Source organism: Dermacentor silvarum, chromosome 2, assembly GCF_013339745.2.
Source record: "Dermacentor silvarum isolate Dsil-2018 chromosome 2, BIME_Dsil_1.4, whole genome shotgun sequence".
Classification (NCBI taxonomy): domain Eukaryota; kingdom Metazoa; phylum Arthropoda; class Arachnida; order Ixodida; family Ixodidae; genus Dermacentor; species Dermacentor silvarum.
In genome coordinates this window covers 191114724-191140314 of record NC_051155.1, presented here as the reverse complement: position 1 = coordinate 191140314, position 25591 = coordinate 191114724, and the positions used below count along the sequence as shown (strand labels likewise).

General features: G+C 44.4%; 1 protein-coding gene across 4 annotated transcripts in view; it reads right to left on the bottom strand.

Annotated features, from left to right (window-relative positions):
* Positions 1-6127: 6127 nt before the first annotated feature.
* LOC119442339 (adenylate cyclase type 5-like) overlaps positions 6128-25591 on the bottom strand; it is a 347702-nt gene continuing 328238 nt past the window's right edge. For all 4 annotated transcript variants that reach the window (XM_049662064.1, XM_037707182.2, XM_037707185.2 and 1 more), the window contains 2 exons: positions 23656-23780; positions 6128-15539 (listed from right to left, as the gene is read on the bottom strand). In XM_049662064.1, coding sequence (XP_049518021.1) covers positions 15387-15539; positions 23656-23780 — 278 coding nt within the window. In that variant the 3' untranslated portion in view covers positions 6128-15386. The remainder of the gene's footprint in view (positions 15540-23655; positions 23781-25591) is intronic.

The following is a 25591-nucleotide window of genomic DNA, read 5'->3' as shown; positions in this document are numbered from 1 at the left end:
TAAGAGATCAACTTTATTTTCATCTTGTGCAAGCCATCAGTGCTGGTAACATGTGATGTGGTGCTTTGGGGTCGGAAAATTAGGCTATACTGATCCTCGCAGAGGAGTCACCAGAACATGGAGCGGAGAAATTGATTAGCCGAGGTACTATCTACCTCGGCTAATCTCTCCACAACATTTTTATATTTGACCAGAAATCAATGACTATAGTGAGCTACTAAATAAACGGCATTTTTTCTTCTTTTTTACAGACAACTTCTGCCAGACAAGCATGATACGTACGTGCGACAACATGTGTCACGAAATCTCGATGAAATACCCTTGACAGCTCTCACTGTGGAAGCTCGAAGAAGCATATAACGTCATCCAGCCGTATTGCTAAACAGAGCTACCTGTCTGCAACCTACATATACGTACTACAGTGATAAGTTAAACATGGATATAACGAAATTGACAAATTCCCGGAAAACTTCGTTATAAAGAGGATTTCGTTATATGCAGGTTCAGCACGAAAATTCGAGAAACGCTTACCGTATTTACTCGATTCTAACGCGCCCTCAATTGTAACGCGCACCGGTTTTCCGTTTTCGTCGAAGCACTCATCCTTGGAATGTCACACCAGGTACCGGATGCGTGGACGCGTGTCGTTTCGCACAAGCGCGAGGCATCGGAAACGAAGTGCGAGCGTCACGATGGCGTCGTAGCGTCGTATAGTGTTACAGTAGAACCCCGCTGTTACGTTCCCGGGGGCTGCGTTTTCGCGGCTGTTACGTCGTTTTCGGCCGGTCCCGACACAGCTCCCATAGAACCCAATGCATTGGTAACCCCGCTGTTGCGTCGTAACTGTGGGAGCGTTCCCGCATCATACGTTGCGAATTGCCACTCCGCGCCGGCCCGAGCGTCCATTTTGACTTTTCATGTCGCTTGGCTTGGTGGCTTGGCGATGGCATTGGCCGCCCAAAGGGCCAGGGGCGACAACTATGACGTATTTTCGGTTTCATCCTGCAAAAGTATGGCCTTTGAGATCCATATTTGCTATATAAAGATGGTGTCTATGACGCGTTGTGGCCCTAAAATTGGTTTTGGCTCATAGATATTCCGTATGAAGTCCAAGGGCATAACGTAGTCGCCGCGCGCCGTATGCTGTATGTGCGAGTGAAAACGTGCGAGGGGAGCCGACGACCGCGTCTAAATCCCGCGCGCGCAAGAAAAGCATGGAGGAAGCGCGCCTTCCGTTGCGCTCGAGGCACCGGCGAGGGAGAGAGGGGGGAGGGATAGCGGTGCGGCGTTGTACTGTACCATAGAGAAACGAATCAACTGCGTACTGCGCGGCGGCGTGCGGTCGCGCGGGCCGTATCTTGAAAGCGATCTGCGCTGGGGCAGGTGCGTCGGCGGCTCGTAGCTTTGTGCGTGCTGTGTGTTCTCGGCGTTCAGTTTTCGTTGAAGCGATAGACAACAGCACGAAGGTCACTTTGCTCGCTTCTGCAGCGGCGCTTCCACACGCCGCCAGCGTTTGACAGCGCGTGTCCGCGCTCATCGAGTGTGATGTGTCACAGCGTGTACAGCGCGTCGGCAACATCAACTGGAAAAGGAGAGAGTGCCGGCTTGGCGGGCTAGGCCAGCTGCAGCAAGCGGCAGGTTCAGGTTTGAATTAGAGTGTACTAGAATATGGTCGAGTGGGACGAGCGGCTGGGGCGGCGCATACTTTGCAGTGAGGCGCCCGACGGGGAAAAATACTGGGGCGGCGCTGCGGTCGAAGTGGATTGGGCTGCATCAAGGTCGCGCCATTGGAAACTGCTGGCGATACTGCTCGGCAGGGTCATTCGTACAACTTGGCGCGCTGGTATTTGCGTTCAGAGCAATCAAATGGGGTTCATAATTGCATATGACATGTAGTTATGCCTTAAGAATAAATTCCCTTTCTTTCTATTATTTATTTATTTTTTATTATTTTCTAATGCCGCTCGATGATTGCGCGTGCATTGCGGTCGCAGTGTCGGCTTTCATTCTACTATGTTATTGTACGGTTCCCTTTGGAGAAAAATACTTTTCTCGTTCTTCAAGCAGCATGTATCTCTCGTGTGTATTGTTACGCATATAGTTTTCTATAAGTAGGTCTTGCGAAACGCAGACGAAGCAACATATGTAACCTTCCTGCTTGCCGCTTCAAACAAGTAAAGCATATCTGCCCCATCCGGCGCCTTGTACTTTGATTTACGGGAAGCATTGATATAGATTTAAAAAAAAAAGAGTAAACTGCAGTGCAACATTCCATTCTAGTTTCCGCCTTTCTCGCGTAACAGAATGCGGAGTAATTGGTACGGGGTTATTTATTGCAGTCGGACCTCGAGCGCCGAAAACGGTTTTATAGTTAGCCATTCTATATGCTAATCTTTGGCCGTAAGCCGTACGTAGAATTTTTTGTTTCCAGTCGATACTTCAAAAAAGAAAAAAAAAAAGAGAGAAAGCCTGCGCGGTAGCCTAATTAGTGCCTATATCGTGGATACGGCTTTGCGCTGCTAATTAAACTGGAGCTCGCGGGTTCAGTCCAGGTGGGAACGAAATGGAAAAAGACTCGTGTACTTCTATTTAGGTGCGTTTTAAAGAACCCCAGGTGGCAAAAACTAAACCGGGCGCCTCATAATCATATCGTGGTTTTGCCACGTAAAACCAAAGAAGTTGCTTATATTAAAAAAAAAAAGAAAAAAAGCAGGTGGCGGCGTTCTTCGGCTTATTTCTGGGGGTGTAAACAACATAAATTATTCTCGAGTCTGATTTCCGAGAAAAACATGTTACGCTTATCCTATATTTCATGTTTATAATATACATGCTGCAGAGTTGAGCGGTCATACATTTGGGAACGGCATTACATTTATGCATGCATGCATAAATGTAATGCCGCTCCCAAATGTATGACCGCTCAACTCTGCAGCTTGTATATTATAAGCGGCTGCGTTCAGTTATCCGGTGCACTATCATAACGACCCTAATGAAACAATTAAAGGAACGGCATGTCTCACATACACGCAGAGATATGTACAGATCTGTTGCGTTCGTTGAAGAAGATAAGTGTACGTACCACATGGGGCACCCAGTTTTAATGGGTTGCAAACATGGTGAGACTGTCAAACAAAGTTTTCCTTGTCTGAATCAAGTTAGCAGATTTACAGGCTGCCCCAAAACGGGGCGTTTATATTGAATGAGAGCTAGGAACTTGTTAAGCAGGACTTATTAACACCCGTCCGGTAATTCTCTCAGGAACTGCGCCTCTACGCAACAGCCACGACTCTCCGGCAGCAAAATCATTCGGAATAACAGTCCTCACTTGCATGCACACACACACACACACACACGCGCACGCACGCACACACATTAAATATATGTATATATATAAGATGGTTTTGCCTGCTATGAATATTATTGTTGCGAATGAGTTTTATTTCCAGTATGCACTAATAAGTGTGTTTGTTACTGCAAACATGTGCGCTTATTCCGGTCGCGAGTTCTCACTTTTTCATTTCAGTTATTGCATTTAGAATATTTGTTATTTTTTCTCTTACCTATATATATCGTAAATATATATGTCTATGTACCCTTTGATTTAATTACCTAGAAATACATTGGTCATTCTTCGCGCCACGCAGTTAATAAATCTGGTTTATTTCACTCTAATATTGTTTTTTTTCGATCATTGGCCCTGATCAATATCCACCGACAAGAAGCGCGTGTAAAATGACACGATATCAATAATAAAATTTTCTTACGTAGCATTCATGGTGCAGAGATACCAGTTACTTTTAGAGGACAGTGGTAAAAACAGCAGTTCACCTGGCTAAAACTACATTTGGCACCGGCCGTCAAGAGTCACCGAAGCAAGAGTCTCCGAAGCAACAAAACCATTAAAAAATGTACTGTACAGAGGTTCTGAGAGAAAAACTGGGCGTCCGCCAGCGTCCGCGTAGTGAACGCGCGCTCGCTAGCAGACGACGCGCTTGACAACGACAGCAAAATTGAAGACGTCGCGTTGTATAATCCATGCCTCAAATATATATGTTTGGCAAAATGGCTTAAACATAAAGTTGCAGTTGAAATAAAGCGCTATTTTAAGAGCGTACTATGCGCAATCGGCCTCGGCGCCCGCAGCGAAAGTACGTTGAATATGCCAATCCAGTTCGCTCGCAGCGCCCTCGCACTATTTTTCCACACGCGGCGCCTCAGCGGCAGAGCGCCGTTCGGTCCACTCGACCATTGTCTAGTACACTCTAGTTTGAATGAAGGGAGGGGGAAAGGTCACGCCCGCGGCGGCAAGATCGCCGGGTCGAGGGAAGAAGGCCTGCCTTGCACACGCACGCACGCACACGTGCGCTCGCTTCGCATTCCGTCGCGGTGGAGAAGGTGCTTCCGGTTGCTGCTCGCGCAAAAATGACAAAATTTGGGGCGAAATCTTTAGGTTGTCGGCGGGGTAAATTCGTTATATCGAGGGGGTCTCCCGCTGCCACTTCGTTACGTAGAGGTCTCAAATACATGTGCTTCTATGGAGTAACGGCGGGGAATATAAAAACTTCGTTATATACAGGAATTCGTTATATGGAGGTTCGTTATAAGCAGGTTTAACTGTATATCGGGCCTCGGTTGTACGCGTTCGCATTAGATTGCCGAGCCCGACCGTTCTCAGAGTGGGGAAGCACTCACCGGCAGTTGACATAAATGTGCGCAGGACGTAACATTTGATGACTCAGAAACCAGCATGCCGATCGATCTTGCGAGGCCGCCGAAAAGACGTCAAGAACGAGCGACCTCGTATATTTAACAGAACGTGAGCGATCATTTTCACTGCTCACGGCGACAAAAGATGTGCCTCTCACTCGCAACGCAGGACCCTAGGCAGAAATGAGTCGGCTCATGTTTTAATTATACGAGAGCACACAATCAGGTTATCGCAGTGCTGTATATGGTCGTGATGAACTGCAAGTCTTCAAATGCCAGGAGAGTGAGAAAGAGAGGTGTGCGAGGTAGCATGGTTGCGTTGATGCGCTCTACACCTTTGTGGCACTATTAGTGTTAAGCACACTTTCGCTCATACCAGGTACTCTGTGGTAGGTAGGTTCCTGTCTCGCATTGTTCCTGGCATCTTGAAAAATAATATCGAGTGTCCAATGGTACGATCGAACCTTGACCCCTCAACACAATAGCCTGATGCTCGAACCATTAGGCCACAATCTTATTCTTTATTAAACAATTCGGCCAAAGTTTGTGCCAATGGCAACTATAGCTATTTGGGTCGATTGGCGCTTGCAACATGTCACATAGCAACAAGTAGAGAGTGCCACTTCATCCCATTCTTCAGTCGTGGCAGCCAGCACCTTCAGACACTGCAACTGCAGTTGCACCGGCTTATAGACCTGCCCACATTCCCCAGTCATTTTCCCGTAGTACCTAGCGCTACGTAGACGCTGTGCGACATTGTATTAGATGCTTTCACAATCGGCCCAGGTCGTAACGGAACAAATAACTTTTCTTCACCGATCGTGGCACAATACTCTACCCATTAAATATTGCACTGTTTTGTGTTGTATCGGTTGGAACAAACATTCACAGACATGCGCAAGCCACTCTGCTTTTGAGACGAAAACTTTCTTCAATGTCAACTCTTGTCCACCCCGTTTTCTATGGCGGAGGTGGTGCTGACAAAAGTCAAGACAGAAAGATATCTATTCAAAATGTTAGTGCATCCGCAGAAAGCACTGGGCGCAAGTCAAAGGTAAAAACATCCACTTGCATTTTTACCAATTCACTGTCTCACCTGTGTTTTTCGTGAAGCTCATTGCCCCTCGCAACATGTGGACGTGGGAGCATCAATGCAAGTGCACCCCATTCCTGTCGATTATGCTTGACAAGAATTTAACTCCTTTTTATTATAAAGTTACTAACAGTGTTCAACCCAGCCTTGTGTTCAGACTGTGCCTTCTTTTGCAACAACTGTCCAGCATCATCACTGAAAACAAGGTATTTGCTCTGTTCTGTTAGGAAACAGCAGCAGCAGTACTGCCTCAGTGTAGATAAAATAATGTAAACTGCTAGATGACTGGCCATCTCCACTGCTGAAGTAACAGACACTACACACAAATCACATTTAACATTGTTTATATACGTCTCAAAAAGTAACAGATGCACCTCTGCACAACTGCATAGGCCTCGAGAAATGGCCATGTTGTCCGAGCGCAAAAAAAAAAAAAGGTGAAAAGACATCATTTGGAAGAAGCAAAGGTTCTTCAAGCAGGCTATGTACAAATGGTGTGTTTTAATCTTGTAACCTGACATGGTACACAATAAAATATGTTACAAAGAAAACAACAAGCAACATTTAGATTCTCAAGCATTGATGCTGTGTACAGTGAACGACGGTAAGTAAAAGAGATAACACGCATTAGCCAAACGTCTTTCACAAGGACATGTGTGTGAGGTATGAATAACTGAATATAATTTAGCTGTTCAGAAACTGTTTGGCACAGGAATGAGATGCCATAACTAAACATGACTAATGACTCGTACTGAACATACAAGAGCGACATGTCAGCAGCCAAGGCTGCTCAAACGTATCCTTGAAATGAGCTGCCCTATGCATATTCTGATATACTTAAGCAGCGCTTATACTGTAGCCGCATTCCACCTATACCAACTCCACTACTAAGTGCTTAAACAAATGGCGTCTCATAATTTGGGATTTCTAAAATATGAAATAACTAAGACTGAACACCCAAAGAAAATAAACTACATACAAAAAAGAAAAGCTGTTAATTTAGTAAGATGAGTAACAAGCCTAACAATAGGTGAATGTTTACTCAAAAATGGTGTTTCAATGGCAGTCTTAGGGCAGAAATATACACCAGCCTTGCACAACTGGTGCCAAACAGTGACCAAGCTTTCAACATGGATCAATTCATTTTAAGGGAATGACAACTTGCAATGTTTTGTTAGTGACTCAATCTAACTATCAGTATAACTCTTCTTTGACCATTCAACAAAGTGGTCTGTGTTAGCAAATCCTTTATCCATTTCAGGCATGCAGACACTGATTCAATTAGGCAATTTGACACCAGAAAAGCCTGTCAATACTACAAATTCCAGAAAGCACATCACAAGTTTAACAGTAGCTGTTAATGTCAAGAGTGGTGGCAAGCTGCTTTGCCTGACTTCACCAGATATCCCCTCATCATTACTGAGGAACCACTTACCAGCTGGCCTATTTTCGCAATCCTTCCTCACAACAGCCATGCACCCTCACCCTTCTCCGTGCTGTGATTGGTTGCCACCACTACCCTAGATTCACTTGTAAGATCTCATGACAGCAGCCCTGGCTTACAATAGGTTTGTTGGCCCAGAATGTTTCGGTGTTGATGTAATAAAGTGTCATTACAGGAGCATGCAGCATAAGAGCTGTTCACTGTCTGTCATCTGTAGCTGCTGAAAGATGTGCAGATCTCCCCAAATTTCTTATTCCAATTTGCATATTGTGAAGGCAATATTTCATTAACTTGCAGCATAAATGCTTGGTTTTAACATTATGTATGTGATAGTGCATGCCATAAACTTAACACGGCATGTACAGGTGCTTGCAGTCAACACACTAATCATATATTTAAACTAAATGAAAAGCCACTGGAGTAGCAGGAGACCTTTGGACTCACCAGTATCAAACTTAATTTAGTGACACACTACACCTTTATCACTGCAAATGTCCAACTTTCCTCAGAAATTTAGTTTATACCTTAACATGTTCTTAAGCACACTTATAGTTGCACTACAGCAAGGCTACAGACAGAGTGCCTTGTCCTTTCATATACATGAAATGAATCATTCAACATTCAAAGCTTGGTCCTTGTTACATGCAATACAAAGTATGCAGTAAAAAAATGTAAAGAATTTGTGCAGGCAGAAAAAGATTTGTACTTGGTGCTGTAAATCAATAAGATCCAGAGCGTATAGATGAAATAAGGCAGCATATACTGCATCTGAAAGAGTTGAAGCCAAATCACAGCCAAGAAAATGAAGATACCAAATCAGTAACTGTACTATGCGAACAAAGACCCATCACTAAAACAAAGCAAACAGTGTCAGGCCTGTAAAACCTGTCCACCAGCGACATTCTTACTACGACTAGAATGACAGGGCAGATCTATAGTGTAATTTCAAGTTCAGACAAAGCAGGTGATGGATGCTGACTAGAAAAAAAGGGACGCAGTGAAAATGTATGGTTGTAAAAAAACAAGAGAACCACGGATTATGTTTTGAAAATACATGCAAGGGTGCTGACTATGTAGGAAACAACGAGAAATAGACTGTACACAGTACACATCTTGAAATGGTCCATTCCAGCCCCAACAAACAACCGCTGTTAAAGACTCGCTGCCAACGCTTTAGTATACGCCAGCCAGAGTGTGCAGTAGAGGAACAATTACACGCAGGGCACAAAAACACAAAAATGAATGAGGTCATTTACACTGATTGCCAAGTGTTGAGGGTGGTGACGTGTGTAATGATCTTGGCATAATGATTGCAGTCTGCAAGTGATGTTTTACACAATGATAGACATTTCAAGAGCACTGCTGATCTACAGTATGGTACACAGTATAGTACATAAGCAAAACTTCTCATTATCACTCCTTGATAGTCTGATTCTCTACACTACAGTTGCATTAGCTATTAAAAATGCTCTTTGCGGAAGGCTATTCAAGACCCAAGTTTGCACCACCACACAAAGGGGCTTGGGGCTTAAAAAATACTTATTAACACTACGTTTAAGCTCAACAGCTGATAGAACTCCAACAGTAACCACCGGTAAATAAGAAATAAAAATACCTGATGTATACATGCAACACGCATATCCCATCACACGCACACTTCGTCACATACACCATCATGTCAAACCATCTTCGAAAGCATAAAATTAATTCCTCCTGCCAAACAGTTTTTGAAAAATGTAATTGAAGCATACCTTTTCTAAACAAGTTTTTGGACTTGGAAGAACATTGTGGCAGGGATGCGCACAGAGGTGGAAAGTGACCTTTGACATCATTTGCATGACTTAACACAACAGCAATGTGTAACAGAAATAGGGCCAACTTATGTTAAATATAAATCTTAGAAATTATAGATTTTTGTTTATATTATCAGAAGTACACATTATGCCCAGAACATAACTATGATTTAGTAGAGGTGCAGGTATACACACAAAGTTTCATTCGAGCTGACACAGTCGCAACAAGCATATAAACTACAATCGGGTCAATTTCATGGTGAACAAGTGGGTGGTACATTTTCCTAGTGACACCAAACAAGAGTCATGATGCCTCCATATAAAATGTGGATGACTTTAGAGTGTTCATATAACGAATGTCCTCTGACGAGTCATTAGTTTGATACCGCATTGCTGTCTTAAGAAGGCAAAGCGGTTGAATTACTAACTGAAATATTAGTAGATGATTTGTTTTAAAATGACAACTTCAATATGCAGTGAAAACACAGTAGGCCAACAAAGATTTAGCATCATGTTTTAGTCAAATGTTTCCTATAGCGGAAGGTACAGGCTAGAGGGGGCCTAAATAAAAAAAAAAAAGATAAGCATCTATCCTCGGCGGCACAGAGTAGGCAATCAAGATTGCTAATTTATCCTTACCCTAAAGAACACACAGAATATATTGTGCAAGCGCTACAGCAATGATAATATGCTGGCAGGGATGCCTATATGGATACATCCGCTGGCAAAGCTAGTGAGCTAGCAAATTGTGTATTTAGTGTTTTTAAGCACTATTTGGTAGCAGTAAAAGCATGAAAGCAGTCAAATAATTTCATTTATAGTTGCAGTCGCTGTTTCCTTGGCGCAGAAGTTACAAGGCTAAGTTGGCTTTGCAAACGAGCAGCTCATGAACATAGTCTTGTTTGTGCTTTAGTGCACATCAAGAGCTTAGATGAAATAGTTTGCTACCACTCGTTATGATGTAGGGAGCAGATTATGTCTCTTACAAGGCCGTTTGTTTTTGTTTATTTCATCACTAAAGCATCACAATAAACGAGGTTTCCCTTTTAGACTCTCGAATTAGCAGTAACATATGTCAAAGGTCACTCATCTACTCTGCGAATCTGTTCTAAATTCATTGGTTCAGGAAGATGCCCTTTACATCAACCACTTCTTAGTGAGCAATGAAAAACAAATTCACACATAGAGGGATAAAAAAGAAGTTTGACATCACCATACTATATTGTATGACGTCAGCACTATAAGGCTGCCAAAAGTAAGTTTGAAATGATGCACTAAAAGCCCTGTCACTGCAGAAAACTGCATAAAAACTTTTCACCGACAACACTGCTGCAATACATATTGAATGAAGACATTCAGCGATGCAGTATGAGAAAAACTGCTACATTTTACTTCCATTTCGAACCACTGCAAGGTAAAGAAAAAGAAAAGCATAGTGGACATGTAGCAAAACTATTTTCACAAAATTTCAAATGCAAGAACACAAAACTGCCATCTGGCATGAACAGAGGCTGTGGAAACAGCCATTTTGTCTCGAAAATGGGCACATAGAAAGCAGTATGAGAACACAATGTCTAAAAAAAAGTCCGCATCAAGAAATATCTTCCACTGCCCAAACACACAGCTGAACACAATTCAAATAATGATATCTAGAAGCACTTCTTTTCGAGTAGCTTGTTCATTTTTGGTCCACATGTGATGGCGTGGCTAGCTACAGTTTCTGTTCTCCCTTTACCTCCAAACGGTATTTACCAGTGCCTCAAAGATTGTGACATTCTGCTAATTAAAATTTAATTAAAGACTGCAGTCTTATGTACGAAAACCATGATATGATTATGAAGCATGCCATAGTGGGGACTTCGAAATAATTATGACCATCTTAGGTTTGTTGACATGCACCCAAATCAAGTATGCAAGTGTTTTTGCCCCCTACGAAATGCGGCCGCAGCAATCGAGATTCGAGCCCGTGACCTCATGCTTCGCAGTACAATGCCATAACAACAAAGCCCAATGCAATGGGCAAGGCATTTTGCTCTGTGGAAGAGACTACGGCAACAAATTTCAGCAATAGCAATTCCCTTCCAATTGTAGTGGAATTAAAAAATGTATAATTAAGGAGCAACCGCATGCACAGCGATTTTCAAGTGCCGGCGACGAGCAACAGGTTTTGCCATTGCGGAGGGCGATCCATCGCTGTCGCTTTTAGCGTCACCGATTTTTGGCCAGCCAGAAATTTTTGCTTGTCACCTGGAGGTACATGCGGCAACTTCCGCTGAGGGCAGAGTGATGCCGCAACAATATTAAAGCAACCAGCCCGCCCGCTTCGATCTAAATTTGCTCTTTGCCATGTCAGCAAAAAATAAAATAGTAAAATCGGCCATCGCTTCGTCTCATCTCAGGTTGAGGACAAAGTACTGGCGCTGTCTTGTCATTATTGAGATCGGTTGTTCATTTTGACACTGTTAAGGCATGAGACACCACCGAGAGCTGCGAAAGTCTTTATTGCTCACCAGATGGCACTCCAGGATTTCACTTTAGCAGCATGGAACGGATTTTTGACAGACGATGACAGCAATTTAAAGCAAGATCTAATGCACCGTGATTAAAGCATTGACCTCGTGGTATGTTTGATATTTCTTTACAAGTGCGCAATATTATATATTTGGACAACAATGTAAATTTGTCGCTACTTTTTTAGCGATGTCGGGTGCGTGCGGTTGCTCCATGCCGCCATGCGACAGGGTGTGCCGATTGTGCCGCTTTAAATATTGCGTGCATGTGGTTGCCTCTTTACATTTATACACATATTAAAGAAATCTAGATAGTCAAAATTAATCCAGAGCTCTCCACTCTGGCATTTCTTGTGTCCTGCAGTGCAGCTTTGGGATCATCATCATCATCACCATCAGCTTGTATTTATGTCCACTGCAGGACGAAGGCCTCTCCCTGCGATATACAAATACCCCTGTCTTGCACTAGCCGATTCCAACTTGCGCCTGCAAATTTTCTAACTTCATCATAAATTCTAGTTTTCCTAACTCCATCACAAATCCTAACTTGTAGTTTTCTGCCCTTCTCTTGGTACCCATTCTGTAAATCCGATGGTCCACCAGTTATCCATCCTATGCATTATATGGCCTGCCCAGCTCCATTTTTTTCTCTTAATGTCAATTAGAATATCGGCTATCCCTGTTTGCTCTCTGATCCACACCACTCTCTTCCTGTCTTTTTGGGATATTACATCCAAAAAGTTATAATACCCTAATGAAAGCGAATTCCTGTTAGACTGCATTAAATTATGTTGTACCGTAATGCTTAATCAGTTAGCCAAATAACCAATTCTTCCTATGCCTACACTTATTGAGAAAATTCAGGAAGCAAATTTATCAAAGCCCTTCAACAACACATCAGCCGCTGATGGCTCGAATTGTTTGGACTAGCCCAGCTATTTCGACTTTGTTGCAACACAATCATGAGCTCCACCGAGACAATGCAATGTTTTCTTTGCTCTCCGAGTATCACTTTGCTGCTAAACCTAATTAGGAAGCTGCGCTAGTCGACTAATTTTGAATCCACGGCTCATTGTTGATGGTACAAAAGGCCCTGAAAAAATCAAGCATTACTATCAAGCTCTTCAAGCCGGAAGCTTTACAAGTACAAGCACTTCAGCTACTACCACATCACACATTTCGTGCTACCCTGCCAGCAATCAAATTGACGATTATGCTTGGCCAGCAGTAGGTGTTAGAAGCAACCTTCTGGTCTGTTGATGGCATCTAACTCCCAAAAGCCTGTGCACTTACACGGCAGAACATTCAAAAGCTCTAGTTTTGCCAGCGCATGCTTACAACTAAATTTGGTACTGCTGCTGATAGGACGTAAGTTTTTTTTTTTTTTTTGGCCTCCCCTATTTTTGTCATCCCCCAAGATTTTCAAGCAATAAGCATGGCTTACAATGCTTGATTATGGCATTTACCCAATTCTAACACTTGCCATGTTTTAAATGAAATTGGACAGTGTGATGCAGTCAGACAAAATACCAAAATGGTCTTTGCAGCAATCATGTGCTTTACCGAATAACACCAATGTACTGCGGCGAAGCTGACTTTAGAAGACCGGCTGCTGTTGGACGTCACTATTAAGACTATTTTTATTGCTAAAAAATCATGTGCGCATATTACACTTCTATTTTTTTAGGAGCTTTAATCTACATTACTTTTCTACTTTGGACATATACAAAGTGGACGCGCGTTTGATTCGGGGGCGTGTCAGAATCCAGAAAATACAGCCAAATGAATAAGCAGTGTATTTTGGAGCTTTTTCTGCATCCTGTCTAATTTGACCGGCAGGATAATTTGACCAGTTTCGTTGGTCCCGTCAAGGTCGAATTAACAGAAATCGACTGTAGAGTGAAAAAGGAGCCTCCAACGTGGATTAGACCACCCTATTCTATCAGACGTTACCAGACAAGATCCTGGCTTTGAAAGGTGAATGCTGCCACGGCCGTGCAAGCACTGGATACACCAGACCTGTTACATCACTACATTTGCACACACAACTATGGTGGAAATGAAAGAGTGTTCAATGTGGATTAAACCACCCTTTTCTATCCGATGTTACCAAACATAATCATGGCTTTGAAAGGTGAATGCTGCCATGGTGAACACCACCACAGCCATGCAAGCACTGGATGCAGCAGGCCTGTTGCATGTATAATTATGCACACACAATGATGGTGGAAATGAATCAGCATTACAGCTACATTAGAAAAAGTAGTCATCTCATTGCAGAGGATAAAAATAGAAAATAATCATCAACTTCTTTCCTGAGAAGCCTTCTTAGGCCTGCAGCTGAGTCAAATATACAGCATTGTAATGTAATTCCAGCATGTTTATGATGGAAGGATAAACTGTAACATGTGCACTTTTTCATTTCCTTTATAATCATTTGGTCATGCCTGGTGTGCTTTTGCATCACCGTTTTCTTACTCAGTAGTGACTATCCTCCACCACCCCCCGGCAGACAATGTTGGCCATGTTGGCAGACAATGGGCATCATAAAGTATGTTCAGCTGGCTGCCAAACATCATTATAACAAAGTTTTATCATGAAATGTGTTACTAAAGACAATGTAATAACTATGACAATACAAAAAGTTGTTGACATTAGTTATGTCAATGACTTTCCATGGAACATGGATCGCACCCATTTCTAACAAGGTTCAATGCAAGATCGCTGAAGCATGTGCTTTATGGCTTTTCTAACCATCCACACCTTATGCTTGCCTGGTAGTGCACAAATATAATAAGCTGTGCAAGGCTGAAATTATTTTTGTTATTGTTGCTGTAAACAGTAGCCAGTCTTTCATTTGTGAAAGAGAATTATTCTATAGATTACTTTAATTTCATGGCCAACTTAAACATTTTCATTTAGCGCTGTTCCAGTTTGGAAGATACTCCTTTTTTTTTTTTTTGTAAAGGGTCTGTAGATTCATACCATAAAGCCACTAGCTCGCTTTCTCCTAGCCCAATTTTTCCTTATGGAGATGAAGAAACTTGCAGCTTTGTGTTAAAGCTCTACAATGTTCATGAAACTCTGCTCCTCTGCCACTTTCAATGCAAGGTTCAGAAGCAAGGTAAAGAAGCAAAATTCTTCCATTGACAAACCCAGGTTGCTAATAAGCAGAAACAAAAACATTTTTCACAACAGCTGAGGACCTAAATCTAATATACACAATTCAAACCGCCATTAGCAGCTTCTCAAATCCCAATGCGACTTCTAAAGTGACTTCAGAAGAATTAGACGGTTTACTAATAACACTCACTTAAGCCTTCTCTTCTTGCATGCACACTTCACTGTTCTCAAATTCTCTTACACAGTTGGCACACACAGATCGCTGTACATTGGTCCTCTCAACAACAAGGAAACCACCACAGAACTGAAATAAACCCAAGCACAACACATTCTTGAAGAAACGGTGCAATTTAACCGACACAAAATTATTCGCGGAGAATGTCTTATGCACAATGGACTAAGCCTGTGCCACTGCAACAAATGGATGTGGGCAGACGCCTACAGAAAAAAGGCATATGCTACACATGGTGGAATGTCAACATTAGCAGAATGACGAGACACCCGAAAACAAGAGCGTACAGTAACTATGGGGTTTCTCTAGTAATGTCTGCCATTGCAATGCAGTAAAAGCTCAGACACGTGGGCTTGCCTGGAGCTTTTGTATGTGGCGCTTGCAACAATGGTCATTAAAAACAACTCATATTTACGCACATACGTATTTACGCAGGGCAGCTGGCCCCGCATCACACAAAGTCTTTGGAGTGAAAGGTGGTGTGTTACAGCTGGTTGTTGCCAGAGTCGGCCACTGGCTTCCGTTTGCCCGTCAGGAAATAAGTGAGCATGTCCCCTTTGCCCTTGACAGTGATGTAACCACGGCATTCCATTGGGTAGCCCAGGGGCTCCAGTATGCTGTAAACTTCCTGGGTCACCTGCATGCATCATTATTTATTTATTTACTTTTATTTATTGATTACAGTACCCTCAGCCCCAAGAAGGAATTAAGAGGGGAGGGGGTCCACACTGCACAATTTGAAATTATGGGAGATGTATAGGTACCACATGAACATCAAAAGAAAATATCAATATTGGAACTGAAAAAAAAAAAATCAAACCATTTCACATCAAATAACAAGCATCAAACACTGGATTTGAGAAAAAAAAATTTTGTATCATATCAAAGTAATTATAAGCATCACATACCGGATTCAAAAAAGAAGAAAGAAACGTCGCATCACTATATTTACAACAACAATTCAACCTCGATATAACAAAGTATCCAACTTTTCATAACCTCTTGGCGATAGAACACCATGTATTTAGAACCTCAATATAATTAAGTGTGTTTGTATGTGATTTCAATATAACAAAATTTCACTGCCCAAGCTAAAGAATTCCAAGACAATAAACGAAAAATTTCGTGGACGCGGATGGTCAAATGATTGAATTACAAGCGGCTGCTTGCAAACGCACCTCTCAAATCCGCGGCACGCGACAACAGCGATTGCCGAAGTGGAGCCGCATCATGTTCTGTATGAAGTCCAAGTGCGATAAGATCCAATCGCACCCCGCGCACTGTGTGCTTTAGGTGCGATTGAAAGTGTGTGAGGGTGAGGCAAGAAAGATGGTGGCTTCACGAGTACCGCCTTCCCGAGCGAGCAAAGGGAAAGAGGGGGAGGGGAGCAAGCTCGCACTACCGCAATCAAGCACGCACGAGGGGACGGGACGGAGTGGATGGTAAGTAGGCGAGCGCCTCGATTTATAGTGTGCATCTCTGCCATTGCTGTGCATGGCTGTAAGCGCGGCTGAGCGCATACACAGCTGCGCACCCTGCTTTAAAGGTAATCTGCCACATGTGTAAAGACTGGGGGTGCTGAGACGGCGTGGCATCATGTAAGCTGTCTTCCCGTGCATTTAGTATTGGAGGTTGGGTAATCTCGAATTTCAGGTAACTGGTTGGAGCGAGAGGCAGACGAAGTCCCCGCTGTCAGCGCTTTTCATGATAGCGTCGTCCCAGTGCGGGCGACGCTATCAGCCGCGGGGGCGAAGTGCACGTGAGAGCGTGGCTGGCTTCACTTAATTCGTATCGCCGATGTGAAGATATCGATGTGGCATGAAACCGTATCATTCGTCGCCTACTCCCAATTTCATCAAAATGAATTGTTTCCCCCTTTGAAATTAGCTTTTTTGAATTGTCCAATAATTCGGAAAATTCTGCAGCAGCTTTCCGTGTAAGAAAAATCGATCGGCGACTCTACTTGTTTGCATAAAAGGTCAAATTTCAATAGAACAAGGCCGACAGCCTGATTTTACCGACTTCGTTACATCGAGGTTTAAATGTACAGTCGAATCCATTTATAACAAACTCGATAGTGCCACGAAAATGGTCTTTTATCAGTAGTTTGTTATATATGAACTTGCCCTCAAAAATGCTAAAAAATTAACTGCACTGAAGCTGGCGTCTGCAATTACAATTCGGTAGCACTTTGGTCCGAGAACCAAACTTTCAGTGTCATTTTTGTTTCCCGTGCGTTCCTGCACCCAGCTGCAAACTTCCGTTACAAACAATCTACAGAACGAAATGCGGCATCGTGTACTTCTTTACAAAATGGTGCCTGGTTCCGATCACCTGTAATTTTGAAACTGCAAGCGCAGCCGCCATTTTTTGTTCGAGAGCTTGTGATATTTTACTACCAGCGGGACATGACTGTATACTGCACAAGAGAGTGAAGCATTGTAGTAGGCCAGAAGCTTGAACTTAAGAAACTACTGCGGTATGCCGCCATTCTGCGAAGGTATCGGACATCATGGTGTCGGCATTACGACTGCGCATCAGCCACACAAGAGCCGTAAGATTATGTCGCTTCGGGCAAAAAAAGATGCAATGTTCAAAAGGTAAGTTGTCACCATTAACCGTTATCAGCAAACGGCAACGCATAAACAAAGTGCCGCCGAACCGTGATCTCCCGATAAAGACGTAGTAATCCATCAGTGCCATCAATATGAGCATGCACATGTATCTATGAACGTGACTGCTTGTGAAAAGGAACTGTATTCTCAATCAGTCACTTGCTGAGGTATAATTTTCACTCAAGTAGCTAAACAAGTCAAAGTGGATGCGACGAAAGGAATCAAGCGCATCCTGCAAACGTTTTTCTCCCACTGCAAAGTTCTGGCACTGGCACTGGCAAAATTGCACTGGCAGAATTGCTACCACTCCAGCAGGATGCTGTGGTGGATACGGTGTCGCACAAAAGCGAAAATACATCTGTGAAGGGGACTGATAGAGAATATGGCTCCAGAAAGACCTCACTACTATTCTGACAGTACATATCCATATTAAAGTGCCCTGAACAAACCTTTCACAACGCTTCTGTTGACCACTTCCCCACGACTTCTAGCTTTTACAATACCACTAGGTTTTCAGGTAAACACGAGCAAATGCAAACACTACATGTATGCATCAAACTTCAAATTTCCATAATTCCTGAGCGTGCAACATTTCATTGCATACCATGCTGCGTTTGAGTGCTGAATTCGTTATTCTCCTGGTTAAAATAGAAATCTAGAAAATCGGTGTTTTACAGTTTCAACCGGAAGTGCTGAACAGTACTTAAATGCATATCAGTTCTCAAAATCAGTGTACAGAACTAATTGGCTCTATGTGTCTCAGACTTATAGCACATTCCGTCAGGTCCTCCAAGGACAAGGGTGTGTAACTGTTCTGGCCCCTTCCCGCAGATAGCATGCTTATAGTGCTGTGGCCATGCGATAATTGCCATTTTCTGCGCACCATTAGTATGTCTCGATGTGCAAAAGCCTGATCAGATTTATTGTGTTGTGGGATGCGTGACCAGCTATGCAACCATGAAAAAGCAGGCAACAGTAGTACCATCCAGTTTGATTCATTCTTGTCACAGTGTTAAGAACTAAGTGATGGAAGTCTCGAAAAGCTGCTCACTGGCATTGCTGCATGGTCAGTGCTGATGAGCCGACGTCACAAGCACTGAGCACATTTGAATTCACAGAAACTTGAAGGACCAAACATGCTTCAAGGCCACTGCAACTACAGTAAAACCCCGGTGATACCATAACGGCTGGTACGAATTTCGGTGTGATACGAATTCGTAACATTGCCTGGCCAAGATACATTGCTCAGAATACGAAAAAAATTGGCCATTCCGAATGCGTTGCCGCGCCGCTGCAGACCATACGAACGCATGAGCAACAGCTGCAGCGGCCGAGCCAGCGGAGCGACCGGCACAGACAAGCCGGCACAGCGGGATTCATAGTCGCCAAGCAACCAGCTACGTCACAATGCTGCGCAATCTCTGATGGTTCCCCTGTCGAGCGCACCAGACCACATCACAGCCTAGCTGATGCTTTGACCATGCTTTGACCAGCGAGAAAGAAGACGAGGACCGCTGCAGCAGCCCCGATGGCCAAAACGCTCCCTGCACTCGACGTGCTGAGGTGTTCAGTGGCGTGCGAAAAGATTCGCGAGATCACGTGCGCGCACTTTTATGCCTTACAGAAGGTGATTGCTGATGATTTGGGCAAGAAGAAAATGCACACGGATAGTATAACCCCGTTCATACCTTTTCCAAGGACCGCAAAAAAAGAAAAAAGTTGCAGTGGCTTAGCTCGGCTATGCCAGGATTATGTAGCGTTAGCAAAGGTTCAGCTGATTATTCTTAGCTTTCCTGGTTGTCTCCTACGCTCAACCGCTAATTGCCAGGCAACTACTTCGGGATCCGATGAGTCAAGCTTCTCCGTTCTTCTGCGCTGTTGAGCAGCATTTGCGCTCTCCTTCTCCATGGCTATACCACACTGGCAAACGCCAGTCAGAAGCGCAGCGGCTCCAGCGCAGTGTCAGACGGCGACTGCACAGCGAGCGCGCACCGACGCCAGTGCGTCTACCACGGCTACAACGTCACTCCTCTGGAATGCGCAGACCGCGGAGGTGAGTCGCGCGCGGCGGCGGCGGAGTGCGCGAGAGGTGCCGGCTGGTGCGCAAGCCGTGACATCACTGATTCTTGCGCATGCGCAGCACGGCTCTTGATGTGCCGCGCGAAACGGGCTTGGCTAGGCCAGTGTAGCTAACGCTACAAAAAAAAAAAAAAAAAAAAAATTCGCGGTTTCGCCCAAAGGTGAAGCAACGATTGTGATACCAAATTAGTAGACAGCTGTACGAAGTAAGGTTAGTAGTTTCACCGGCCGTATAAACTTGCAAACATTCGCTTATTAACTAAATTAACAAGCACGGTGTCATGCGTGCATAGGTAAACATGAACAGATCTCGTTCGATGACCGCGGACACTCGCTGGCGAAACGCTGGCAGTGAGGAAGCAAAGTAGCAGCAGCGAGCGAATTGACCTTCACGCTGTCTTTTGCTTTAACACGAACTAAACATCGAAAGCACAGAGCATACGAAGCTACCGGCACTAGGCATGCTTTGTCAACATCGCAGATCGTTTTGACGATGAGGTCCGCGCAGGTACGCACTTTGCGCATGTCGCAGATCGCTTTCAAGATACGGCGCCATGCGGCTGCGCCATATCTGCAACGTGCCGGTCGCTTGTTGTAACGAATCAGTCACTCGTTGCAACGTACAAGCTGATTGCACTGCTAAATTTACGTGACCGTCACATTCAAACACAACATAAGATGGAGCAACATTACAGATTGGCGACGTATCACGGGGAACTTAATAGTACAAGGAAGTCAATGGGATTTAGGTCGGGACCGCGAAAACGCGACGTAGCAGCCAGGAAAACGCAGCAGCAAATAACCATATCAACGGGGTGCCACTATTAGAAATCTTTTCTCGATTGTGTGAATGTTTTGATGATACGTATTTTGGGTAATATATCACGCGACCCCATGAGATTCGTATCACCGAGATTTTACTGTATAATGCTGCAATACCCTACAGTCTTTTGAAATTCGACTCTGTTCATTCGCGATGTTATGGCAACGCAGTACATTCAGTATGATGGCCGCTTCTAGAGGAGCAATTTTGATGACCGAGGAGCTGGGAAAGTCTGCTGCGACTCAGTGTCTCGACGTCGACGATTTGCGGATGGCAGGACTAGCGGCAGGCACTCTTTAAATGCAAGGCCAGTCAAAAAGGCTCCGTGGAACTTGAAGTGGCCTCATAGTGACCCCGAATGAAATTGTTGTGCAGTTTCTAAAGTACCTAAATATCAAACAAGCTCAACAGTATGGAAGATGACTTGATTCTCGGGCAATCACTCTTGGACTCGGCTCGTCCCGGCACCGAACCCCTTGAATCAAGTACACGCTGACAGCTTTCTTGGCGTTGACAGCAAGCTTAGGACAGCGCCCAGAAACAAACACTTTTCAGGGCGTGAGGAACTTGCACTGAAGTGCCAAGTCACATGAAATTTCGCGAAAGTGAAACTATCTACAAAAGGGATCGCCTGTGAGTACCGCCCAAGGAAAGCTCCGCCTCCTCTTCAGACGACGATAATGAGTGAAGAGAACTAGTTTCCGAATTGCGATTCCTTGCACTATGTAGACTGCTTATAACGTACCGTAATTACACGATTGTAGGTCGAGCCATTTGTTCAAATTTGACAATCCAATGTTGGGGGGTCGACGTAGAATCGAAACCGAACCGTGTACCGCTAGTAGTGGCAAGAGAAACGAGAAATCAGGGGCGCTACGGCGTGGTTACAACTTTGCACCTACGTTTCCATGGTTACGACAGAAGCGTAGCGTATTAATTTACCGTATTGCATACATTTTGATTGCGCGCACCATGAGCGCACGGCTCTTGTGGGAGCATCGCGGTCATGGAAGAGCCGCCGTTTGGGGGGTATTGGTAGTTGGCGGAAGAGCCGCCGTTTGGGGGGTATTAGTAATTGGCGGAAGAGCTTTTCTTTGAGATATGATTGTTTTCGACGGCCGCGCGCATCTGTCACTTATGCTGTTGTGCTGAATCGTCGCGCCTGTCATGAGTGTCAAGAACTTTCGGCGCTCGTTCACAGCAGCGTTCAAACGGGTTGCTATCCTCCATGCCGAGGAAACTAACAACTGCGCAGCGGTACGCAAGTTTGGAGTCAGTGAACGTGTGGTGCGGCAGTGGTGGCTTCAGCGCGAGCAAATTTGGCCTCCCTGGCTACTGTGTGCGGGTGGGTCCTCTCTGCGTGGGCAGCTGTACCGCGCGATGTCGTGGTGCGGTCGTTCGCGAAGTGTGGACTCTCACTTGATGACAACGTGCTGTGGGACCGCAGCAGCTATGACGGCAGCAGTGCCAGTGAGGTCGACTCTAGTGACGATGAGTAGTCTTAGCAACCCCATCAATAAATTTCCCTTGTGTGAATGAACTCGCGTGGTTTTTCTCACCCCCCCCCCCCTTTTTTGAGACATGCAATTTTGGGGGGGTCGACCTACATTCAAGTTGACTTACAATTGTGTAAATACGGTAAGTCGCCGGAGTCGCAAATATCTGCACTATAAGCGGTACCGCACTATAACCAAAACAACGATTTTCAAGCCCTGCAAGTATCCAAAACATCTACACCAAGCATGTAGACATGCTTTGTACTATCCCGCGCACATCACGATTACGTTTTCGCCAGTGAGCTGGCGGAAACATAATCGCGATGTAGCCGGTGCTTTTCAAGCTCGACAGCTTTGCACCGAGTCAAAACAAAACAACTGTTTGCCGCAACCGCTGCGGAAAAAACCGTGACCGCTATCGATACGATTATGAATGGCGACTTTGCGGTGCTGAAGGCACGCGCCCGATGCATGCATCGAGTCTGAACGAATTAACTACCATTCGCTGCAACACCTGCAGTCGAAACCACGGTCGCTATCTATGCAATCATCGACGGCGACTACTCAGTTTTTTAGGCACGCGGCTGACGCGCGTACTGAGTAAAAACGAAACTACTGTTCGCCGCAACCACTGCGGAGAAAACCGCGGCCGCTATCGACGTGATCGTTGATGACGACTACGCAGTTACGAAAGCCGGCGGCCAACGCGGTGTTATGCGCGGTGGTAAACGCAAGAATACAGGCTTTAAAGACACAAATAGGCTCGAAGCGTTCCGACATTGCCGTCATTCACGTACGATTTCAACTAAAGGCTGTGGCGATGCGGACTCTGCCGCTTCGTTTCGGTTGGACGCTAGCGCCGTTCTTTCTCTCTTGCGTCGCACATTTGCGACGCTCCTCGCTCACCGAGCTCCGAAAGTAGTCCGAATTAACCGATGTGCGGCCAAATAAGTCCCAATTAACGAGAGTTTGATTGCATTGAATAATACATACGCCGGCCGGGAGCACGCACCTTGTTGAGAAGTGTGCTCGCTGCTGCCCTTGTCAACGAGATTTTCTCGCGGAAGCTGCATTATAACCGGTATTTCGTCTCATGCGGCTGCACTGTAAGCGGTATGCGTATACATGGAGTTCTATGGGAGGGTAAACGGAAGCCGGAAAAGGCCGCATTGTAGCTAGTTCTGCACTAAAAACGGTTACATTATAAGTGGTCTATACTGTACAAAAGTACCATTTCTTTTTCTGTTCATCCCACATTGCATTCGCAGCTTCATTTTTATTATTTCGGGTGACTGCAAAGTCGCCCCTCGCATTACATTGAGGTAAATATGGTATTGCATACCTGTTATCAGCCAGCAGCAGTGTGCTCACGTGCCAGCCGGTGTCTACTTAGGGCTTATTTTTTCTCGGACAGTATCGGAGAGTGTCGTATGAAGTGGGGTCGGCATAAAATTGTGTCGTATAATCGAGGTTTTTAATACATTATTTCTATGGAGGTTTTGCCGGGACCAAACCAATTGGTCGTAAAATGCGGGTCGTCGCATGACCGACGGACATATAATTGAGGATCCACTGTATGTCGCTGATTGTCTACTACACTAGTAAGCAACCTTGAGAAGGTGTGCTTTTGCAACTCATCTTGAGTTGACAGCAACCTTGCATGATACCCACAAAAATATACGTAAAACAATGGACATCCAAAGGTTGCTTCAAGATACAGAAAGATGGAAGGTTCCCTACCTGAATTTTTTCCACTTCACCCGTAGAATCCATCCTGCTTGCAACGTTGACAGCATTTCCCCAGATGTCATAATGTGGCTTCTTTGCACCGATAACACCAGCAACAACAGGTCCCACATTCAGGCCTGCAGTAACCATTAAAAATGTGGAGTTAGACGAAATGTGAGGACTGCAACACCACAGCAGCCTTCAAACAGCCGAAAATGGGCATGATCTACTGTACTTTTGTTAACTATGAGACTGGTTGCATTGTCAGCATAATATATGGACAAGTTAACAGCACATAGAGCTTAAAATCCATGTGCTGTCAAGCACATATACTGGAAATTGAGTAGTAATGATCTGCACACTCATGGAAAGCACGTAGTCGGCAATTACACAGCTTATACTGACAAGGATGGCAGTTTGGGCCTGTTGGTAAGCCATCACTAAAAATAAAAAAGCATAAACTAGACATGGGCAGGTGCGTGTCTTTTTCCTGCCAATGTCCAGGTTAATGTTTCTTTATTTTTACCTAGTTTATACTCCCATGTAAGCCTGTTCTTATTACCTTACTTAACTCTTCCCCCTAGCCACAACATCGATGAGTACATGGAAACAACCACACACACTCACAGCAACATCTCTGCAGCTACAAATCTAAACGTGCAGAAAAACAAGGAGTATCTATGTATGTAGGCTGGCTATCACAGGTGCAAAATGTCCTTGCGAAAATGCACCCCTCGGCACAGCCCATCGATCATTTCACCTGCATGGACTGCAGCTCATTCATTTCTCTCACAGCATGAGCAACAAGCATCCAACAGGTAGACAAAGTCAGTCAAGCAAAATGAACAGCTGAGTGAAGTATACTGTGCTTTACTAAGCATTTTGCATATAGTAGTACAATCAATTCACTATGCTATGACTCCAATCATGACAATGCCTGGCACATAGCTGTGACTCAAAGACTATGGCAGCTGAGCATGAGGATATAGGTTCAGTTCCCAGCTAAGGTGGTCACAATGAGACAGAGGGAAAAGGCAAAATTTCCCACATACTGAGATTTATTTAAAAAGCCCAAGTGGCCAAAACTGTACACAAAGCCTCCAGTTATGGTGCGGTGCATTCACAAACAGCTACAGGGTCACAGCACTAAAATAAACCAAACAGCCTGAAGCTGTTTGTGTACAGTTTGGCCAAAACTGTACACAAAGTCCCCAGTTATGGTGCATTCACAAACAGCTACAGGGTCACAGCACTAAAATAAACCAAACAGCCTGAAGATAAACAGCTCGACATGCCCATTACATTGTCATGAAAGGTGCAGCTGGACTAGTTGTCAATAACAATACAAATTTTAATTAAATTCTGGTGTTCTTTGTGCCAAAACCACAAACTGATTGTTAGGCATGCCATAGTGATGGACTCCGGATTAATTCTGACCACCTGAAGTTCTTTAAAGAAAAGCGGTCGCTGAGGTCAGTATCAGCAGCGCAATACCGTAGCAACTGGGTTATTGTGAAGTGCATTGCTAATCACACTGATGTAATCAATAACACCCAAGAGAGTGCCACCACATTAGAATTTCGCATGCCATGTTTGTGCTCAAAAGTGCCTGAACAAGGAATGTCGGTGTAGCCAACGTTTCGACAAAGAGACTTGTCTATGTCAGGGCATGGTTAGCGTGACAAACATGCAATGTTTGTTGCACTTAACACACCAGCTCCTACCCAACACCGATTAACCATTACTATTTGGTCTATGCAAGTGCGATAAACATATTATGGTCTGTTCTTGCTTATTAAATGTTCCAAGTTCCCTTGTCATGCCAATTGTCACTGCACAGTTTGTGTGATTACTGTAAAAACCGCGGTGTAAGAAATACACTTCAGGTGTTGACACTCGCCGCCCGCCGCGGCGGTGAGCGCGGACAGCGAACACGATCTGTCTGCGC